This window comes from Chamaea fasciata, unplaced genomic scaffold (assembly GCF_029207755.1).
Source record: "Chamaea fasciata isolate MVZ Bird 193981 ecotype frontalis unplaced genomic scaffold, bChaFas1.0.hap1 SCAF_5, whole genome shotgun sequence".
Taxonomy (NCBI): Eukaryota; Metazoa; Chordata; class Aves; order Passeriformes; family Sylviidae; genus Chamaea; species Chamaea fasciata.
Genome location: NW_027094090.1, coordinates 1722750 through 1741878, shown reverse-complemented (window position 1 = coordinate 1741878; position 19129 = coordinate 1722750). Strand labels below are relative to the sequence as shown.

At 50.6% G+C, this 19129-nt stretch overlaps 2 protein-coding genes across 2 annotated transcripts in view; one reads left to right on the top strand and one right to left on the bottom strand.

Moving 5' to 3' along the window:
* Positions 1 to 1749, top strand: part of LRGUK (leucine rich repeats and guanylate kinase domain containing) — a 46483-nt gene extending 44734 nt beyond the window's left edge. The window contains exons 21-22 of the mRNA XM_066184504.1: positions 593 to 738; positions 1017 to 1749. Of these exons, the coding sequence (XP_066040601.1) occupies positions 593 to 738; positions 1017 to 1168 (298 nt within the window). The 3' untranslated portion in view covers positions 1169 to 1749. The remainder of the gene's footprint in view (positions 1 to 592; positions 739 to 1016) is intronic.
* A 3033-nt stretch (positions 1750 to 4782) lies between these two features.
* On the bottom strand, positions 4783 to 18887 carry SLC35B4 (solute carrier family 35 member B4). Its single transcript, XM_066182651.1, has 10 exons — positions 18698 to 18887; positions 14227 to 14340; positions 13648 to 13750; positions 12354 to 12403; positions 11600 to 11681; positions 9816 to 9876; positions 8787 to 8896; positions 8536 to 8611; positions 7744 to 7819; positions 4783 to 6936 (listed from the first exon to the last, which is right to left on the bottom strand). Exons 1-10 carry the CDS (start codon positions 18772 to 18774, stop codon positions 6702 to 6704), a joined length of 984 nt encoding a protein of 327 aa, XP_066038748.1. The 5' UTR covers positions 18775 to 18887; the 3' UTR covers positions 4783 to 6701.
* Between the last annotated feature and the right edge of the window lie 242 nt (positions 18888 to 19129).

The following is a 19129-nucleotide window of genomic DNA, read 5'->3' as shown; positions in this document are numbered from 1 at the left end:
GCTTTCCTCGGGATAAATTGCTGATATCTGGATGGGAATGGGAAGCTTCCATCAGAGCGAGCTCCAGCAGGGTTGTTATCCCTGGTGAACTCAGATTTTAGTTCTGGATTTTCTGCAGATTTTAGATTTTTTTTTTTTTGCAGAATTTGGATTTTTCTGCAGGAGATTCAACAACTCAGAGGTGCTTTGGGTGCTCCTCGAGGTTTACGTTGTCCCTGGGGTATCACAGGAACCTTTCCAAGGGAATTCTTCTTTAATTTACTCGGAGTTCTTTCCTGCAGTGCCACACCACGGGTTTGGGAACAGGGAGCTGCAATCCTGATCTCCCACGTGCTGCTGAACCTCTCTATTGCCCCTGGTTAATTAAATCAGGGAATGAAAACGGAGGGATTGTGGGCGTTGTCTGTGCAAACTCCCCAAGTTCTGCAAGGATTGGGAACAGGTTTTGTGGGATGGGGAATTATTTCCCTCTGGAATTATTTCTCCCTCTCTCAGCTGAGCTGTGAGGCTTCAACACCACTAACTCCGTCGGACACGATGGATTTCCTTTTTTATTCCTCTTTTAAACCAGGAATCTTTTCCCCCCCCTCAGCTTTGGGCAGGTTAGGGGACACGTTTTTGTCCCGCCTGGTGAAGCTCTTGCCAAGGTTCCCGTTCCTCAGAGGCACCTGCCAGGAGAAGCCAAAGCCGAGCACCAGGAGCCAGGAGGAGCTGGAAAAGGAGCGGACACGTCGAAAGGTTGGAGAGATATTCATGGAATTTGGGTTGGGAAGGACCTTAAAAATCATCCTGCCACGAGCAGGGACAATTTCCACCATCCCAGGGTGCTCCGAGCCCCATCCAATGCTGGACACTTCCAGCATTCCAAATTAATATTAAAAAGAAAAAAAACAAACAGTGACCGATTAGGCATGAGCGGATGAGGTCAGGATAATTCCCCCCAAACCAGTGGAAAGCTGTGGTAAATTCTGAGTTTTCATTGGAATAAACCCTCTCCCCTTCCCTAATTCCTGCAGAGACTGAAGTGCCTGGTGGGAATCTCCAGAGGAAATCCAGCAGGGCCAAGCTGGGCTCTTCTCCTGGGCCTCAGCTCCAACCCCGGCCAGGCTCCCACTCCAAACCTGTCCTGCCTCCAATCCCACCCGGACGGAAAAGCACCAACCCCTGAGGACCACTTCCATCCCCAACTTTTGTCACACTGACTTCTCCAAACCCTGCTTTTCATCTCTTTCTCCTCAAAAATCTATCGAATGTTATCGCTGAATCCATTTCTGATTAACTCTCACCGCCAAAAAAAAAAAAAAAAAAAAAAAAAAGAAGTTATTTATTTATGGCTTTATTAAAAAGTAATTTCTGTATTTCCCAAAGCCACAGATTAGTTCCCTGGGCGTTCTCAGCTGGAAATGGTGGAGATTTTTTTTCCTAACAACCACGGGATTGTATCTTCCATTAATTTCTCTCTTTTTTCCTGTTCCTGTGTTATAGTTTTAATTGGTGTGTGGAAGCACCAGGGCTTCGGATAATATTGGCTGTATTGTAGGACTGGTGAATTATTTAGAAGAGGGATTTTGTGAAATGTTCAGTGGGAAATTGGGAGTGAAAACCAGTTCAGAGTTGGAGGGGTTTTTTAAAAAGAAAATGCGGTTGAGAGACAATTATTGGATTTGCAAGTGGACTCCCAGCGAGGAGTCATCAGGAAAAAATGAGAATTACTGAGAGCCAGCTGAAGGGGGAAGAAGTGAGCGAAGATTTGGGTTTTCACAAGACAATAAAACTCCTGAATTAACCTCTGTCCTGATTAATTTTCGTTGCCTTCAACTTCCAGAGCCCTTTTACCTCAGCAGGTTCCTCCTCAGAGTCCTTTCCCTGCACAGAAAATGGGATTTTTGTCCCAGTTTGGGGCCATGGATGAGCCCAAAGTGTCCCTTGTGGCCAAAAGGGTTTTCTTGATTAAACTGGATGAATTGCACCAAGCAGCTCAGGGTGAATAATTCACACTCGGGGAACCTCAAATTCCAAAGCTTTTTTTAGGAAGCACTTTCCCTGGAGCAGCTGGATGGATCCTCAAGCTGAAGATCGGCAGCTCTTCCAAGGCTCCAGATTTTCGTGGTGGGTTTTGGCAGAACAAGAAGTGATCCCGTAGCCCTGGGGCACAGGGAGCTCAGAGCCAAAACTGCAAAATTTGAGGATTTGGGTTTTTTTGGGGTTTGTTTGGTTTTTTTCCTGGCCAAGGCAGTTCTGTGAGGCGAGTGCTGGACTGGACCGGAAAAACCACCCAAAATCCTGCAGCAAACCATGGGATCGTGGAACAGTTGGGTGGGAAGGGACCTTAAATCCCATCCAGTGTCCAGGGACACCTCCCACTGTCCCAGGCTGCTCCAAGCCCCAAGGTAGGACAACCTGGCCTTGGACATTCCAGGGATCCAGGGGCAGCCACAGCTGCTCTGGCAATTCCAGCCCAGGCAGGAATTCCTTCCCAAGATCCCACCCAGCCCTGCCCTGTGGCAGTGGGAAGCCATTCCCTGTGTCCTGTCCCTCTGTCCCTTGTCCCCAGTCCCTCTGCAGCTCTCCTGGAGCCCCTTTAGGCCCTGGAATGTGCTGGAAGCTCTCCCTGGAGCCTTCCCTTCTCCAGGGGAACATTCCCAGCTCTCCCAGCCTGGCTCCAGCCCTGGAGCAGCTCCGTGGATTCCTCTGGATTTGCTCCAGCAGCTCCAGGTCCTGCTGTCGGTCTCCATTCCAGCCCTGTCAGTCTCTCCTTCCTTTTGTTTCCACTCCTGCCCAGTTCTCCCAGCCAAGACCACTTCCACACTCATCCCCAGCTCTCCACTCTTGGAATATTTGCTCCCTCCTGCATTAAACAAACCAGGTTTTCCCAGAATTTCCTCATCTTGGAGAACAGAATCCTGCAAAATCCTTGTGCCTCTTGAGTGACCTCAGCAATTCAATCTTCTCCTATTCACAGGAAACTTTAAACTTCCCAGTGCAGGAATTGTTTCTTTATTTGGATTCCGCAGAGCTGAGGGTACAGGTGGAGGATAAACATTCCTCTTATTTCCCAGCTGTAAAAAAGAAATTATTAGTTTTCCATGAGCAGGGGCTCGCCTGCATTTGTTTCAGGCAATAATGTTGGAAAATAATTTCCTATTTCGCGATCACTTCTTGAGCCCCGAGCTTCCAAAAGATCCCGCACGTGGACTTAGCGTGGAAATAGGACAAGGGATTTTAAAAGCACCAGGGAGAAGCTGAATTTCCTGAACTCAAACAAATTATCCATTTCTTGCCTTTCCTCCCTCAGGCTTTTCCGCCATTCCCTCTCCCGTGCTCCCTTCCCAGACTATGGATCAAATTCCTTCCCCAAACATCAAATTCCTTCCCCAAACATCTGGATTGTGCTGCCCCTTTCCTGCATCCTGAAGTGTGGAACATCCGGCTGAGGTTGAGGGCAGAATCGTTTTTGGATTGTATTTCTAACGTTTACATTCCATTTCCCAGATTTTTTTTCCGGGAATTCTGGTTTTATTGGCAGGGAGGAGTGTTCGGATTACAGCAGAGTCACACCTTAAGTTGGTCAAGGTCAAACTGAGCCTGGAGTTTTAGAGGATTTAAAGCTTTTTGAAGGACCTCAGATTATGAGGTTTTGAGGATCTGAATTCCTTTTGGAGAACCTCGGGTTCTGATGGAGACTTCAGTCTTTTTGGAGAACCTCAAATTCCAGTGGTTTGAGGATTTGAGTCTTTGGAGAACCTCAAATTCTGATTTGAGATTTTGATTCTTTGTGAAGAACCCCAGATCCTGATTTGAGGATTTGAATCTTTTCAGAGAACCTCAAGGTCTGATGGTTTTGAGCATTATGGATCTTCTTGGAGAACCTCAAATTCTGATGTTATGAGGATTTAAAGTTTTTTTGGAAAACCTCAAATTCCGATTTAAGTATTTGAGTCTTTCGGGAGAACCTGAAATTAATATTTTGATGATTTGGGTCTTTTTGGAGAATCTCAAATTTTGATGGTTTGAGGAATTGAATCTTTTTGGAGAATCTCAAATTTTGATGGTTTGAGGAATTGAATCTTTTTGGAGAACGTCAAATTCTGATTTGAGATTTTGAGTCTTCTTGGAGAACGTCAGATTCTGAAGATTTGAGTCTTGTCTGGGAAGATTCAAATTCTCAAACCATGAGAATTTTGAATCTTTTTTGAGAACCTCAAATTCTGATTTGAGGATTTCAGGTTTTTTGGGGAAAATTCAAATTCTGATGGTTTGAGGATCTGAGCCTTTTTGAAGAACCTCAAATTCTGATGGTCTGAAAATTTGAGTCTTGAGAGAACAAGATTCTCAAATTATAATTTTAGAATTTGAGTCCTTTTGGAGAACCTCAGATTCTGAAGATTTGAGTCTTGCCTCGGGACCTCAAATCCCAAATTTCCTCCGCCCCAACTGCTCCAGGCTCCCATTGGTGCTGGATTTTGGGAAACTTGGATCTGACGGTGAGATCTTCTCCTGAATCCCACCCAGCCAGGCTGAGTCTTTCCTGTTTTCTCTCATATTAAAAGGAAAATGGTGAGTCGTTAATTAGATTGGGTATTCATGGAGAATTTCTTCACGGAAAGGGTTGTAACAGGGCAGTGGAGTCCCCCATCCCTGAGGGGAGGTGGCACTTGGGGACATTCATCCAACGGCTGGATGATCTTGGAGGGCTTTTCCAACCTGAACAATTCCACGATTCCATTAAATTCTCCAGCCACCGGCAAAGCACGAAATGAGAAACAAACCCGACAGCCTTCGTAGAGGATACAGATTTATTTCACTTTAAAAAAAAACCAACCAAAACCCACCATAAACCCAACCAGCCACTCCAAGGGCGGTCGGGCTCCTTCCCCTTTTCCAGCCTCTGCTAAAAAATAGATGCTCTGATCTCTACACCAACATTAAAACCAAACTAATCAGCGGCCCGCATTTAATTAATTTTGGCTAACAACGCCCTTCGTGCCTGGACCTTCCCTCCTCTGTCTTCCAGCAGGAAGGGAATTGCTGCCTGCGATTCCATAAATATTCCAAAGACACTGATCACGCCGGGAAGTTTAAAAAAAAAAAAAAAAATCCTCCTGATGGCAACAAACGACCCATGGTTGATGTGTCGGGAGTGAAAAGGATGTGGTTAAAAAAAAAAAAGGGGGAATGCCCAAATCCCCCCAAATGTTGTTGGGGACAAGGTGCAAGGTCTTGGAGAGGAGGAGTGAGCCAGAGTATGCACAGGATGCGACACCTGGGAGCAGCTCCGTGTCACTCTGCTCAATCCCTGGATAAAATAATCCCTGGATAAAATAATCCCTGGATAAAACAATCCCTGGAAAAAACAATGCATGGATAAAATACTCGTGGACCTTGAGTTACGGCTCCGGTGTTTCCCCGCCGGGTTTGATCCCTGAAGAACCTCACCAGTTACTCCCCGTTCCTAAAATCCTTCATCCCAAATCCCTGTTGGCTTCCCCACCTCCCCAGTCCCAGCTGAAGCTCCGTGGGAAGAGCTTGGGAAGATTAAAAACAGGGATGAATAAAGGATTTGCTTCTTTCTAGGTCCTTCCTGGAGCCACCACAACACCTGACCTACACCAGGTCAGCCTCCCATCCACAAAATCCCTGGAAAAATCCCATGGCACTTCAAACTCAGCTTCTTCAGGCTCAGGAGAAATGGAAAATGGGAAAAAAAAAAATCCTTCAGGACCTCGGGATGGAGCTGCAGGTCCTGGCAGCACCACGCTGGCTCTGCCTGGGATGGAGTTCCCTTTCCCCACACTGGGATTTGGGGCTGGGGCTAAAGCAGTGCTCCCAGCACAGCCTGGAGCCTTTCCCTTTTCCCACACTGCCTCCCAGCAAGGATGAGGCCACGGAAAGCCGGGAAGGGGATTGTCCCAGACACCTGATCAAAATCGGCAGTAAAAACAGAGGGAAGCAGTTTTGGAAAGGTGACTTTGGCTCAGGGAATGCCCGGGAGGGAGGTGCTGCCTTTCCATCACTTTGGGATTTTTTTTTCCATCCTCCTTTATCCCTCCTGGATGCCTCAGCTGTCCCAGGTGAGCAGGGACAGCAGCACCGCCACGGGAACAAGGTGCTGCTCCAGGAAAACTCCAGGAAAACCAACCAGGCGTGACGTTGAGGGACAGGGAGCCTGTGCCAGGCTGACGCAAAAGCCATCAGGGGGCTGATCCTAAGGGATGGGGGAAGAACTGGGAAAGGGAAAATAAACCAAGTCCTCTCAGGATCCACTGGGCACACTGGAAGCTCCAGCTGGAGTTGGATCCCACATCCTCCCAGCACTGGAATTGGGCTCAGCCATCAGCTCCAGACACTGGGACAATTAAAGGTTGATCCAAGCCAACAGCACGAAAGTTTGGGCTCCCAGCAAAGCTCTGGGTGAGCTTTTCCTTAAAAAACGGGTCATTCCAATGGAAAAAAAAAAAAGGAAAAAAAAAAAAAAAGAGAGGAAAAACTGGAATCAAAAGGGGTCGCATTAAAAAATGCCGACTGGCAAAAAAAATCACCGGATTGTTTCTCCATGATCCGTTCCCAAAGTCCTCCCAGGAGCTTGGCACAGCCAACACCTCCCCCGTTATAAAAACACCCCCTTGAGGGGGTTTCCCTGCTGCTCTGCTCTGGAAAACAACAACAAAAATCCCTGCAAGGGGGAAAAAAAATCCCTGGATTCAGTGCTCCTTGCGCCTCCTGCCCCTGCCGAGGAGGCTGTTCCAGACCTCGGTGTACATCAGGGTGCCCACGAAGACGAAGGCAGTGCCCAGCCAGTGCCAGCCCGTGAAGGGGTTCTGGAAGTAGAGGATGGAGAAGATGAGGCTGACGAACTTGCGGAGCGTCACCACCAGGGTGACGGTCAGGGACGTGCACTCCGTGGTCAGGATGAACACGCCGCGGATGCAGACGTACCTGGGGGGCACGGGGTTAAGGGGCGGCAGGGATGGAGATCACCGGGGGAATCCCTCTGGGAATGGGGAGGAGCAGGGAGATGTGGATGGGGGAAATCCCCTCCTGGGATCAGCTGGAATGCTACAAACTCAGGGACGTCCCGAATTTCAGATTTGGAGCAGCTGGGGCTGAGCTGGACAACAGAAGTTCCAAATTCCTCCATTTCCATGGAGCAGAAGTCCCAGAACCCCAGAACAAACCAGGCTGGAAGAGACCTTTGAGATCATCAAATCCAACCTAAAAACCCAAAGCTCCCGTTCCCCATATTTTTGGGATTTCACCAACTGCAGCTCCCGAGGGCAGGGAAGACTCCAAGGATTTACCTTCTCTTGGGAGCAGGAAGTAAGAGATAGCAGGGATGGAAACTGGGGATTCCCTCTGGGAATGGGGAGGAGCAGGGAGATGGGCAGCCCAGTGTGGATGGGAGAAATCCCCTCCTGGGATCAGCTGGAACGCTACAAACTCAGGGACATCCCAAATCTCCCAGTTCCTCCAGTGTTGGCCAAGGGTGACAATCCCTGCCACAGACCCAAGGGAAGCTCCAGACTCCTCCACTTCCATGGAGCAGAAGTCCCAGAATCCCAGAACAAACCAGGCTGGAAGAGACCTTTGAGATCATTGAGACCAACCCAAAAAACCAGAAGTTCCCTTTCCCCATATTTTTGGGGTTCCACCAACTGCAGCTCCCGAGGGCAGGAAAGACTCCAAGGATTTAGGAACCCAGCCCCAATCCTGCTTCACCCCCCTGGGATGAAGGATGAAGGATACTGGGTGATGACGTTCATGAGGAGGTAGAACCACATGATTGGCAGGGTCAGGCCGATCACCGGCACCTGGAACAGCTCTGCGGGGAAAAAAGGATTGGGATGAGGTCACTGCTGGAGGAATCCCCCTCCTCCTTTTCCCAGGATTATTCATGACCCAGGGCTCCCTTGCAGCCTTGGAATTCCAAGAGGGAAGAACAGAAAATATGGAAAAATTGGGAAAAATGTTGGGAGAAAAGCTCTGTCTTGCTCTCCTGTGCCAGAGCTCTCATGCTGGAGGAATCCACTCTGATCCCGTGGCAAATCCTGGGGAAGCACCAGCAAAAACCAAATCCCAGCAGGTCCATGTTTACATCCCTTGTCGAGGATTAGCTCCTGGAAGTCCCATTTTTGAGCTACCACCTTCCTTTTCCCAGGGATCACTCCTGGATGTGGCTGGTGTGGGTGGGAATTTGTCAGAAACTTGGGCTTTCATCATGGAATCATGGAATGGTGACTTGAATTCCACCCCCTGCCACAGGCAGGGACACCTTCCACTCTCCCAGGCTGCTCCAAGCCTCATCCAGCCTGGCCTTGGACAGTTCCAAGGATCCAGGGACAGCCACAGCTTCTCTGGGAATTCTCCAACCCAGCACCATCCCACCCAAGAATTCCTTCCTGCAAATCCCTCAAAATTCAAAGGGCTTGCAACACCCCAAGATTCCAGCGCGCACAACTGCAGGAAGGAAACGTCCCAGAGGGATTTTCCAGAGGATGGGGAAGCTGAGGAGCAGGGATCCCTCGGCACAGCACTCACCAGACTGATTGAAGAGCACGGCGTGCTGGTAAATGTTGGGAGCCAGGAGCAGGAATCCAGGGAGTGGCAAGGCGTGCTGGGAGGGAGAAACAAATCCATGGTGGGATCAGGGGGATGGGAATCCACCCCAATTCCCCGCTGGAAAGCCGGGCAGGCTCCTCACTGCTCCACCCTGGCAGTGTGGGATCCTTTTTGTGCCCAGTCCAGGGGTGGAAGGGATCTCAGAGCAGGGAAAAACCCCGGGGACTCACGTTGTAGAACAGAGCTTCCTTGGAGTGCTTCCCGAATTTCTGGTACAGGGTCTCCTGGAAAATCCCCATCCTGGCAGACATCAGCAGGGCAAAGGTGAGGGCAGCAATACCTGGAAGGGAAGCACAGCCCTGCAGCTTTAATTCACCAAATCTGGCTTTCAGGGGGACAAAAAAACCCAAACCAAACCGCCCAGACTTGATAAGAAAACTGATAAGGATTCTGGGCTTTGATTGCAGGCTGAGATCCCAGAGATCTCTTAAAAATACCAGGGATGCAGTTTGTGCTGCTACTGATAATAATCATACTGATACTAATTATTAATTGATAACAATCCTGCACCTTCAACTCACCAAATCTGACTCCCAGGGGGACAAAAAAACCCAAACCAAACCGCCCAGACTTGATAAGAAAACTGATAAGGATTCTGGGCTTTGATTGCAGGCTGAGATCCCAGAGATCTTTCAAAAACACCAGGGATGCAGTTTGGGCCTGGTAATAATCTGATAATAATCTGATATTAATCAATCTCCTTTTGCTTCCATCCCTGCCCAGTTCTCCCAGCCAAGACCACTTCCACACTCATCCCCAGCTCTCCACTCTTGGAATATTTGCTCCCTCCTGCATAAAACAAACCAGGTTTTCCCAGAATTTCCTCATCTTGGAGAACAGAATCCTGCAAAATCCTTGTGCCTCTTGAGTGACCTCAGCAATTCAATCTTCTCCTATTCACAGGAAACTTTAAACTTCCCAGTGCAGGAATTGTTTCTTTATTTGGATTCCGCAGAGCTGAGGGTACAGGTGGAGGATAAACATTCCTCTATTTCCCAGCTGATTATGGATAATAATCAATCCCAGAGGGCCACCAACAGACCCAGGGTGGACTTTAAAGCCTCCTCTGTGAAATCTTGTGCTGAAGGAACGCCTGGAGGAGATCCAGCCCCTCTCCCTCTCGGCTCCAGGCAGGGCTGCTTTTGCCAAGAGAATTCCAAGGATCCTGCCAGCATCCCAGAAGTGTGGCCCCCACGTACCCAGCAACCACCAGAGGAACGCCTGGGGTCCGTCCTCTTCATTCAGGCTGGAGTCAGATGCCTGAAGGGAGACACAGGAGTCACCAGGAGCCACCAGGTGTGCCCCAGACCTCCCTCCTGTCCTGCCTCAGCAGGGCTGGGAGCAGCCACAGCCTTCCCGCCCTGCTCCAGGGAATGCTGAGATTCCAGAAAAAAAAAAGTGTCAGGAGTCTGATCCAGTCAGGATTTTCTCCTGGCAGGAACGGCCTGGTTTGGTGAGACTGAACCCATTTAACCCCAAAAATCATCAGGGTCACTTTTCCAGCTCTCAAAGACAGCCCATTCCCAGGTTCCTGTGTTCCCATTCCCAGGTTCCTGTGTCCCCATTCCCATTCCCAAATTCCTGTGTTCCCATCCTATTCCCAGGTTCCTGTGTCCTCATCCCATTTCCAGATTCCTGTGTCCCCACTCCCAGGTTCCCCTTCCCATTCCCAGGTTCCTGTGTCTCCATCCCCAGGTTCCTGTGTCCCCATTCCCAGGTTTCTGTGTTCCCATTCCCGGGTTCCCATGTCCCCATCCCATTCCCAGATTCCTGTTTCCCCATTCCCAGGTCCCCGTGTCCCCATCCCAGAGATGAGTGTGTAGGAAGGAACAAGAGCTCTGGCCAAGCCCCAGTCAGGAGCTAAAAGCAGCCCTAAAACCTGTCCTAAAAGCAGCCCTAAAACCAGCCCTAAAACCTGTCCTAAAAGCAGCTCTAAAACCTGCCCTAAAAGCAGCCCTAAAACCAGCCCTAAAAGCAGCCCTAAAACCAGCCCTAAAACCTGCCCTAAAAGCAGCCCTAAAACCAGCCCTAAAAGCTGCCCTAAAACCAGCCCTAAAACCTGCCCTAAAACCTGCCCCAAAACCTGCCCTAAAAGCTGCCCTAAAAGCAGCCCCAAAACCTGCCCTAAAACCTGCCCTAAAAGCTGCCCTAAAAGCAGCCCTAAAAGCAGGCCTGGGGTCACTAAATTGAGGGCACAGCTCCAGCCTGACTTGCCTCAGCTCTTTCCCTCAGTGCTTCAGGGAAAAACCAGATTATTCACCTTTGCCACAACCCTCAGCTCCACCCCAAAACTCCCGGATTAACCCAGGGCCAAGGCTGCAGCGCCCAGCCCTCCCTCCGCCATTCTGAGGATAAAAACCTCTGGAATTACGGGGAATTTTGGAGCTTTGACAGCTCCCTTTCCTTCCCAACCTCTCCAAGCTGGATTAAGAGCAGCCAGTTTTCACTCGGCCACCGCTTTGTGCCGTTTTATTTTTGTCATTTGCTTCCTGCTCTCCAAGCACAGGCACTTTTATTTCAGGGTCAGGCTGGATGAATTTGGTGTTTTCTGACCTCTCCTTAAGTAGAAACCCTCTAAGTGACTTCCCTGATCATCCCTCAAGCCTTTTTTAATTGGTTCATTATTTAATTAAAAACAGGCCTGGAGAAACCCAGCCTGAAAGGCGACAATCTCTGGTGGGATGGAAAGAGGGAAGGTTTCCCGTGGCTGAGTTTTGTTTAGGATCCGCCTGATCCTGTCAGGATTCAACAGCTTCTTTCTGTTACCTCTGAGGCCAGAAAAAAAAAAAGAAAAGAGATTTATTCCCAGCAGTGAACAGGTGAAGAGACACCTGGAACTGAATGAAATCCCACGTGTCTGTGCACCCAAACCACAGGGAAATGAAGCCAAGAGAGGAAAAGCAGATGCAGAGGCAGGAGAGACCTCGTGTCTCCACGAATAACCCGGCAAAGGGAATTCCAGAGGCCCCTTCCCAGTCCTTACCACTTGTTTTGCAGACATGAAAGTGCAGGTGAAGATGCCCAGGGACACCAGGGCTATGGAGGTGTATTTTGACACGCTGTACCTGCACGGGGGACAAAGGGACACGTCACCAACCCCGCCTGAATTCCTGCTCCAAACCTGGCAGAACATTCCCACTTCCTACTGACTCCAGCTCAGCACCTAGAGAAGCTTTTCTCCCAACCCTTATCCCAGTTTATCCCAACGTTTATCCCAGTTTATCCAGCCTTGACTCTGTGCAGGCACAGCTCAGCGTTATCGGCGTGTTATCAGTGTGTTATCAGCGTGTTATCAGTGGGTTATCGGTGGGTTATCAGCACTGCTGGAGCCACAATGCCCAGCAGAAAGGAGGCACTGAGCTCCATCCCAGCCACAGAATCCCCCCAGGAGCACTTCCAGAAGAGCCAGGAGTGAACACAGAGGCTGCAAAATCTCTTCCCAGCCCAGAATTCCACCCAAGAAATGAGGGAGAGGTGGAAACACAGCTATTCCAGAATTCCACCCAAGAAATGAGGGAGAGGTGGAAACGCAGCTATTCCCAGCCCAGAATTCCACCCAAGAAATGAGGGAGAGGTGGAAACGCAGCCATTCCAGCCTCTATTCCACACTCTCTGTCCCAGTTTCTCATCATTAAAAGAAGAATATTTAACAGGGGAAAAGTTAAATGGCACGAAACACCCACCAGGATTAAGCCCGTGGCAGAGAATTCCCTAAAGATGAGAAGTTTGGGATTTACCTTTTCTTCAGGATGACGATCCCTAGAGCCATGCTTGCTATGAGGGAACCTGGGGATAAAAAAAGAGAAAAAAGAAGGAAAACAAAACCCAGGAGGTCAGCAGGCCAGAATTGCCCAGATTGGGGAATGCTCATCCCAAACTCCGTGTGAGGAGGCCAAACACCACAAGAAACGCCAGGTTTGAGCAGGAAAAACTGCCAGGGAGAAGGAACAGCTTCCTTAAGGCTGGATATTGGAAAATTCCTGCCCTGAAAGGGTTTTCTCCCCATCCCTGGAGGGATTTTCCAAACCTGTGGAGGTGGCACTTGGGGACACGGGGCAGTGGTGGGGAATGGTTGGACTCCCTGAGTTTCAAGTTCTTTTCCTGCCTTGATGACTCCATGATTTTGAATCCCTTCATCCAGGAAAAGGGGAGAAGGTGAGCTGGGAAGAGGATATTGGGTTGGATCTCCTGGCCAGGAGATCTCCTTCTTTTTTTTTTGGTGTCTGGGACCAGAAACGTGGCCAAATCCCACTGGTTTAACTGGGAACAGGAGCCCAGCTCCAGGGATTGATGCAGGACCAGAACCACCCCTCCCGCCCCACGTGGACCAGAACGCGGCCATTAAACTGGAATTTAATCACCAACACCACAAAGTGAAACCTTTGGAGTGAGGCTGCTCTCCCAGCAGCTGGAATTCAGGGTTTCCACAGGGGTTTGGTGCTCTCAGGTGCAGGACACGTGGAGCAGGGGTAATTCAGCAGAAATGATGGAATGGGAGCCCCAGGAGGAGGAGGAGGAGAAAAAGGAGAAGGAGAAAAGAAGGAGAAAAAGAAGGAGAAAGTGGAGAGGAGGAGAAGGAGAAAGAAGGGAGGAGGAGGAAGAGGAGGAGAGGAGAAGGAAAAAATGGAGGAGAAAAGGGAAGAAGAAAAGGAGAAGGAGAAGGAAAAGGAGGAGGAGGAGGAGGAGAGGAGGAGGAGGAGGAGGAGGAGGAGGAGGAGGAGGAGGAGGAGGAGGAGGAGGAGGAGGAGGAGGAGAAGGAGAAGGAGGAAGAGGAGGAGAAGGAGGAGGAGGAGGAGAGGAGGAGGAGAAGGAGAAGGAGAAGGAGAAGGAGAAGGAGAAGGAGAAGGAGAAGGAGAAGGAGAAGGAGAAGGAGAAGGAGAAGGAGAAGGAGAAGGAGAAGGAGAAGGAGAAGGAGAAGGAGAAGGAGAAGGAGAAGGAGAAGGAGAAGGAGAAGGAGAAGGAGAAGGAGAAGGAGAAGGAGGAAGACGAGAGGAGAAGGAGGAGGACGAGGAGGACAAGGACAGGGCTCACCGAGCGGAAGATCATGTGCAGCGGCATTGCGATGTTGAGGTTCAGGGCGTAGTTATTGACCACGCTGACGGTGAAGAACATGGCCACCATGATGAAATAGTTCCTGAAAAATGGAAAAACACCTGGGAGATGTGCAGGAACCTCCCTGGGATGCTGAGAGACCCCTCAGGAAGGATCATGGGACGCACGGACAGTCTGGAGCTCCCGGGTCCCTCACCGAGCTCATCCCCAGCGGAGAAAGGCGAAGTGAATTTGGGTGATTTTCCAGGAAACTCTCCCTTCCCCACTCCCACCACGCCAAATCCCAGGGATTAAAAAGCTCTTTAAGCACAGCAAGCTCTTCCCTGTGCAAAACTCTGCCCCGTTCCTGTGACAGGGAAGGATCTGGTGGCAAATTCCCATTAACAATTCCTGATAAACGAATGCGTGTTTTACCCAGCCTGACAGGTGTGGCTCCTGCCGATGCTGCAGGATGGGATTTTCCACAGGAGAAGTGGAAAAGCCACTTGCTGAGAAGCTTTTCGGAGATTTAAGAGGGATCCCAGGGAATTCCTGCTTGGGAAAGCTTTGGGATTTTACCTGATGGGGATGGCCGGGCGCTTCCTGCCGAAGTCGGCCTCGAAGACGAAACCTTCCACGGCAATGAACAGGAACTGGGAGAAGGTCACGATGTTCCCACATCCTGGGAACTCCCTGCAGGCAGGGAGAGACAAGGAGCAGGGAAAAAGCAGAGAAAAAAATGACAAAAAAAATAAAATTTAAAAAAAAAAAACAACCCAGCCTGAAAGGCGACAATCTCTGGTGGGATGGAAAGAGGGAAGGTTTCCCGTGGCTGAGTTTTGTTTAGGATCCGCCTGATCCTGTCAGGATTCAACAGCTTCTTTCTGTTACCTCTGAGGCCAGAAAAAAAGAAAAGAGATTTATTCCTGGAATTAAATGAAATCCCACGTGTCTGTGCACCCAAACCACAGGGAAATAAAACCAGGGGGAAAAGCAGACGTGTCTCCATGAATAACCAGGCAAAGCACCGGGATCCAATAAAAGGAGGAAGCAGCTCCTCATCCCAGAGCCACAGTCACCCTGGAGAGGTTTTAACTCGGGAGTTTGTTCACCTGAGCCTGTGCAAACACCTGCAGGCAGCCCTTCCTCAAACATTTCCCGAGAGGAACTGGGCGGTCAGGTCAGGAAGGGAAAGAAAAAACTGCCGGATCTCCCTCTGAAGTGAGGGAACCTGCCTCTCCAGGAGGAAAAGGCGGCTGGAAATTCAATATTCCTCACTCCAGCTGCAGGAGGGAAGTGCCAAGGTCAGGTCTGTGCTGGCAGATTTGGTTCAGATTTCCTCGATTTCCTCTAAAAATGCTTCAGCTCCCCTGGGATTTCTGGATGCCAAAAAAAAAACCAAACCCAAAAAACCCCCAAAACTTTGGTTGTGGGTTCCAGAAGGGACTAAAACCCCTCACAGGAGCCCCCCCCCAAAAAAAGTCCTGGCAGTAAATCCCACGTGACCTTGTTAATGTGACACCGACTCCCCAAGGCTTCCGAACCCACGGAATTCTGCCTGAGCTCCACAGGGACCCCCCTAATCCCTTTTTGTCCTCCCCTTGGAGGGACCCAGGAACACAGAAACGCCACCACCGGGTTCGTGTTTATCCCGTGGGAACAGGAATTCCAACGGGGAATTCAAACAACGCCGCCCCTTGCACCCTGATCCTCCCTAAGGGAGCTCCCAGGGGAGCAGGGAAGGATTTCCTGGGAAGCAGAAGCTCAGAGGAGGCCGTGACTGGGGCAGATAATGAGAAAACTCCTGGGATGTAGAGGGATTTAGGGAATCTTTCCCTTTTTTTTTTTTTTTTTTTCCCTGGTGCAAGACAGAAACTGAGGCCAAAGATTCCTGCGAGAGTCCTGCTCCTCCTCGCGGAACGCGCTGTCCCTGGATGCAGTTTGGCAGGATTTCAAGCTGGGAGATGCCCTGGAAGACTGGAATTCCCAAGGTGCCTCCTCCAAACTCTCCTCTGTCACCCCCACAGAGCTGCCAGGAGCAGCTGGGGGGATGCAGGGCTCACCCAACAACTGCACCTGGAAAAATCCCCTTTTCCCTGCTTTTTTTTTTTTTTTTCCCAGGGCCACTCCCCTCTGTCAATTCCCACATTTCCCCCAGCTTTCATTATCCATTCAAACTTCAACCCCGAGGCTGAAAGGTCCAAAAGTTCCTCGGGGAGGGCAGGAAAGGGAAGAGAGACCTTGAAGCAGAGCCAGAAGCTCAGAGGATTGCAGATCTTATCTCCAACCTTTCACCTCCAGAGGGGATCACCAGGATCCTGCAAAACCTGGGATAAACCCAAGGCTGGGCTTTGCCTCCTCCCACGGCACAGATCCCTGGGCACGACCCCGCTGGATCAGCGGTGTTGGCACTCAGGGGTTTGGGCTGCCTGATAAGAGAGAGATAAGATAAGAAAGGGCCCCTTCTTCGGCCCAGATACACCTAAGAAAAATGAGATAAACCTGGGTCTGGAAAGAGTCCTCCCAGCAGGAAAGTTTCCCCGCTCTCCCTCCTCCTTCACCACGTGGAAAGGGAGAAAAATCCTGATTTTCTGGGCCTGATTTACATCTTTACATCCCCTCCACAGCGATTTAAGCCCCCTTAAATTAAGGCATTTGGGATTTCTCCTTCTGCCTCCACAGCCCAGCTGAAATATCATTTCTCTCCTCTCCTCTGCAGCCACTCTTCACACATTTAAAGTTTTTTTTTTTGTCCGCCCTCTGCCATTTCCAGACTTCTCATTCTTTTATTTCCCTTATAAATGCTGAGAAAATTTATTCCCCATCACCTTTGCTACTCCTTCACTGCTTTTTCCTGGGATCCCGCTCCAGGATTTTGCTTGTTGTGCAAATATCCATGTGCAGGAGGAACTTTTCCTTCCAGAACCCAACCAAATCATTGGTGTTTAGTCCCAAAATCCAATTTTGGGACTAAAGGTGAGCAGGGCAGGTAAAAGCCACAGGAACTGAGCTGTTAGGAAAAATGGGGGAATTTTTAAAGTGGATGAGAAGGGGCTGCTGAAAAGAAAGTCCTGTGTGAAAAGCAGCTTGTCCTTGATGTCTGCAATTGGATTTCTGGAATTTTGCAGCTCTGGGGTTTAGTCACCTTCGAATAATTCAGTCTTTGAACAGAAGTTTTGGTTTTAGGTTTGCTTGGAGGAGTGGCAAAAAGCCAAACCCAAAGGGGGGTTTTTTGCTTCCAAAGGGATTTTTTTTTTTTGCTTCCAAAGGGTTTTGGTTTTTTTGCTTCCAAAGGGTTCATCCCTCTCTTGTCACTGATGCTGCAACACAAGGCAGGCAGGAAAGACAAAGTTTGGAGTAATCCCCGAAAGGCAACTCCTTACACAAAGTCTTTTCTTCTTCCAGGAACTGCTCCTTGGTTTATCCAGGGATTGTGCAACCTGCCGCGAAGGCACCTGAATCCCGGTTTGGATTATCCCAACTGCTGGGTTTTGCAATCCCTTTTCACCTCAATAATCTGGGATATTGCTGGGCCGGGAGGGAGCAAGGTGTGTTTTTGAAAGGTGAAATGCACTGAGGGCTCAGGGGGTGCAGCCCCACGCTGACTCACGGGGGTTTTACACACACCAAACCAGTTCAGGCATCGCTTTTCTTTTCCAGTCAGGCTTTCCCAGCCCTTTCCCAAACCCTTCCAGCCTTCCTCCATCAGGGTGAGGATGGTGAGATCCCCAAAACATCAGGGTGAGGATGATGAGATCCCCAAAAACATCAGGATGGGGAGATCCCCAAAAACATCAGGGTGAGGATGATGAGATCCCCAAAACCATCAGGGTGAGGAAAATGGAATCCCAAAAACATCAGGATTATGAGATCCCCAAAAACATCAGGGTGAGGATGACAAGATCCCCAAAACCATCACGGTGAGGAAGCTGAGATACCCAAAAACATCAGGATTATGAGATCCCCAAAACCATCACGGTGAGGAAGGCAAGATCCCCAAAAACATCAGGGTGAGGATGATGAGATCCCCAAAAACATCTGAGTGAGGAAAATGAGATCCCCAAAAACATCAGGGTGAGGATGATGAGATCCCCAAAACCATCTGGGTGAGGAAAATGGGATCCCAAAAACATCACGATGGTGAGATCCCCAAAACCATCAGGGTGAGGAAAATGGGATCCCAAAAACATCAGGATGGTGAGATCCCCAAAAACATCAGGGTGAGGAAGCTGAGATCCCCAAAACCATCAGGGTGAGGAAAATGGGATCCCAAAAACATCAGGATGGTGAGATCCCCAAAAACATCAGGGAGAGGAAGCTGAGATACCCAAAAACATCAGGATTATGAGATCCCCAAAACCATCACGGTGAGGAAGGCAAGATCCCCAAAAACATCAGGGTGAGGAAGCTGAGATCCCCAAAACCATCTGGGTGAGGAAAATGAGATCCCCAAAAACACCAGGATGATGAGATCCCCAAAAACCGTCAGGGTGAGGAAGGCGAGATCCCCAAAACCATCAGCCTCCAGTCTGGGAATTCAAGTGGACCCGGTGACTTTGCAGCCAGTGACGATTCCCAGGATCGCACTTCCAGGTGGGAAAAGATTCATTGCAGTGGCCAGGGAGAGCTCCCGCACGGCTTTTCCCCGGGATGGGATGGGATCCATGGGATGGGATGGGCTGGGATGGGATCCATGGGATGCACCGGGGACACGCCGCTCCTTGTCCCCGTGGAGAGGGGACAGGTCACCGACACGGCTCACACCGAGGGGACAACCCCAAAACCTCCCCAAATCCCCCTCCAGCCGGGACACAGAGCCATGATCCAAGTCTGGGCTCACCCATGAGGAACCCCAAGGCCTGAGGGGCTAAAACCCCCCTCAGTGCCAGCCGTGGGTACCCCCCGCACCCCAAATCCCCCCCAAAAAACCCCACCCCGGCCCCGCTGCTGCCGCGTCCCCTCACAAACCCTAAAGGCCTCGCCCCGATCCCATAGGAACGAGCTCCCTGACCCTTCATCCTCCCTCCAAACCCTCCCCGCGGCCCCGCACCTGGCCAGCAGCTCCAGGAACACCACGTTGCTGCAGCAGCCGCCGAACACCAGCCCCACCGCCACGGCCGGGTGCATGGTGGCGTCGCTCCGGGCAACGAGGCGGCGTCCCGGGCCGCGCCCGCATCCCGATCCCGGGACTCGGCCCCGCTCCCGGCCCCGGGCCCGCCGCCCCCGCTTCCTCCGGCCGCCGCTAGTCCGCGGGGACTACAACTCCCGGCAGGCTCCGCGCCGCCTCAGCGCCGCTCCCGGCGGGCGCCCCGCCGCGGGGCGCGATGGGAGTTGGAGTTCCGAGGGTAAAAGGTGTCATGGCGGCGCCGAGGTGGCGTCAGGCGGAGGCGCGGCTGGGGCGCTGTTTTGCGGGCGAGGAGCGGCCCGTAATTGACTTTTTGGGGTTATTCAGTGGCCCCAAAACGCCAGTCAGAGGCAGCTC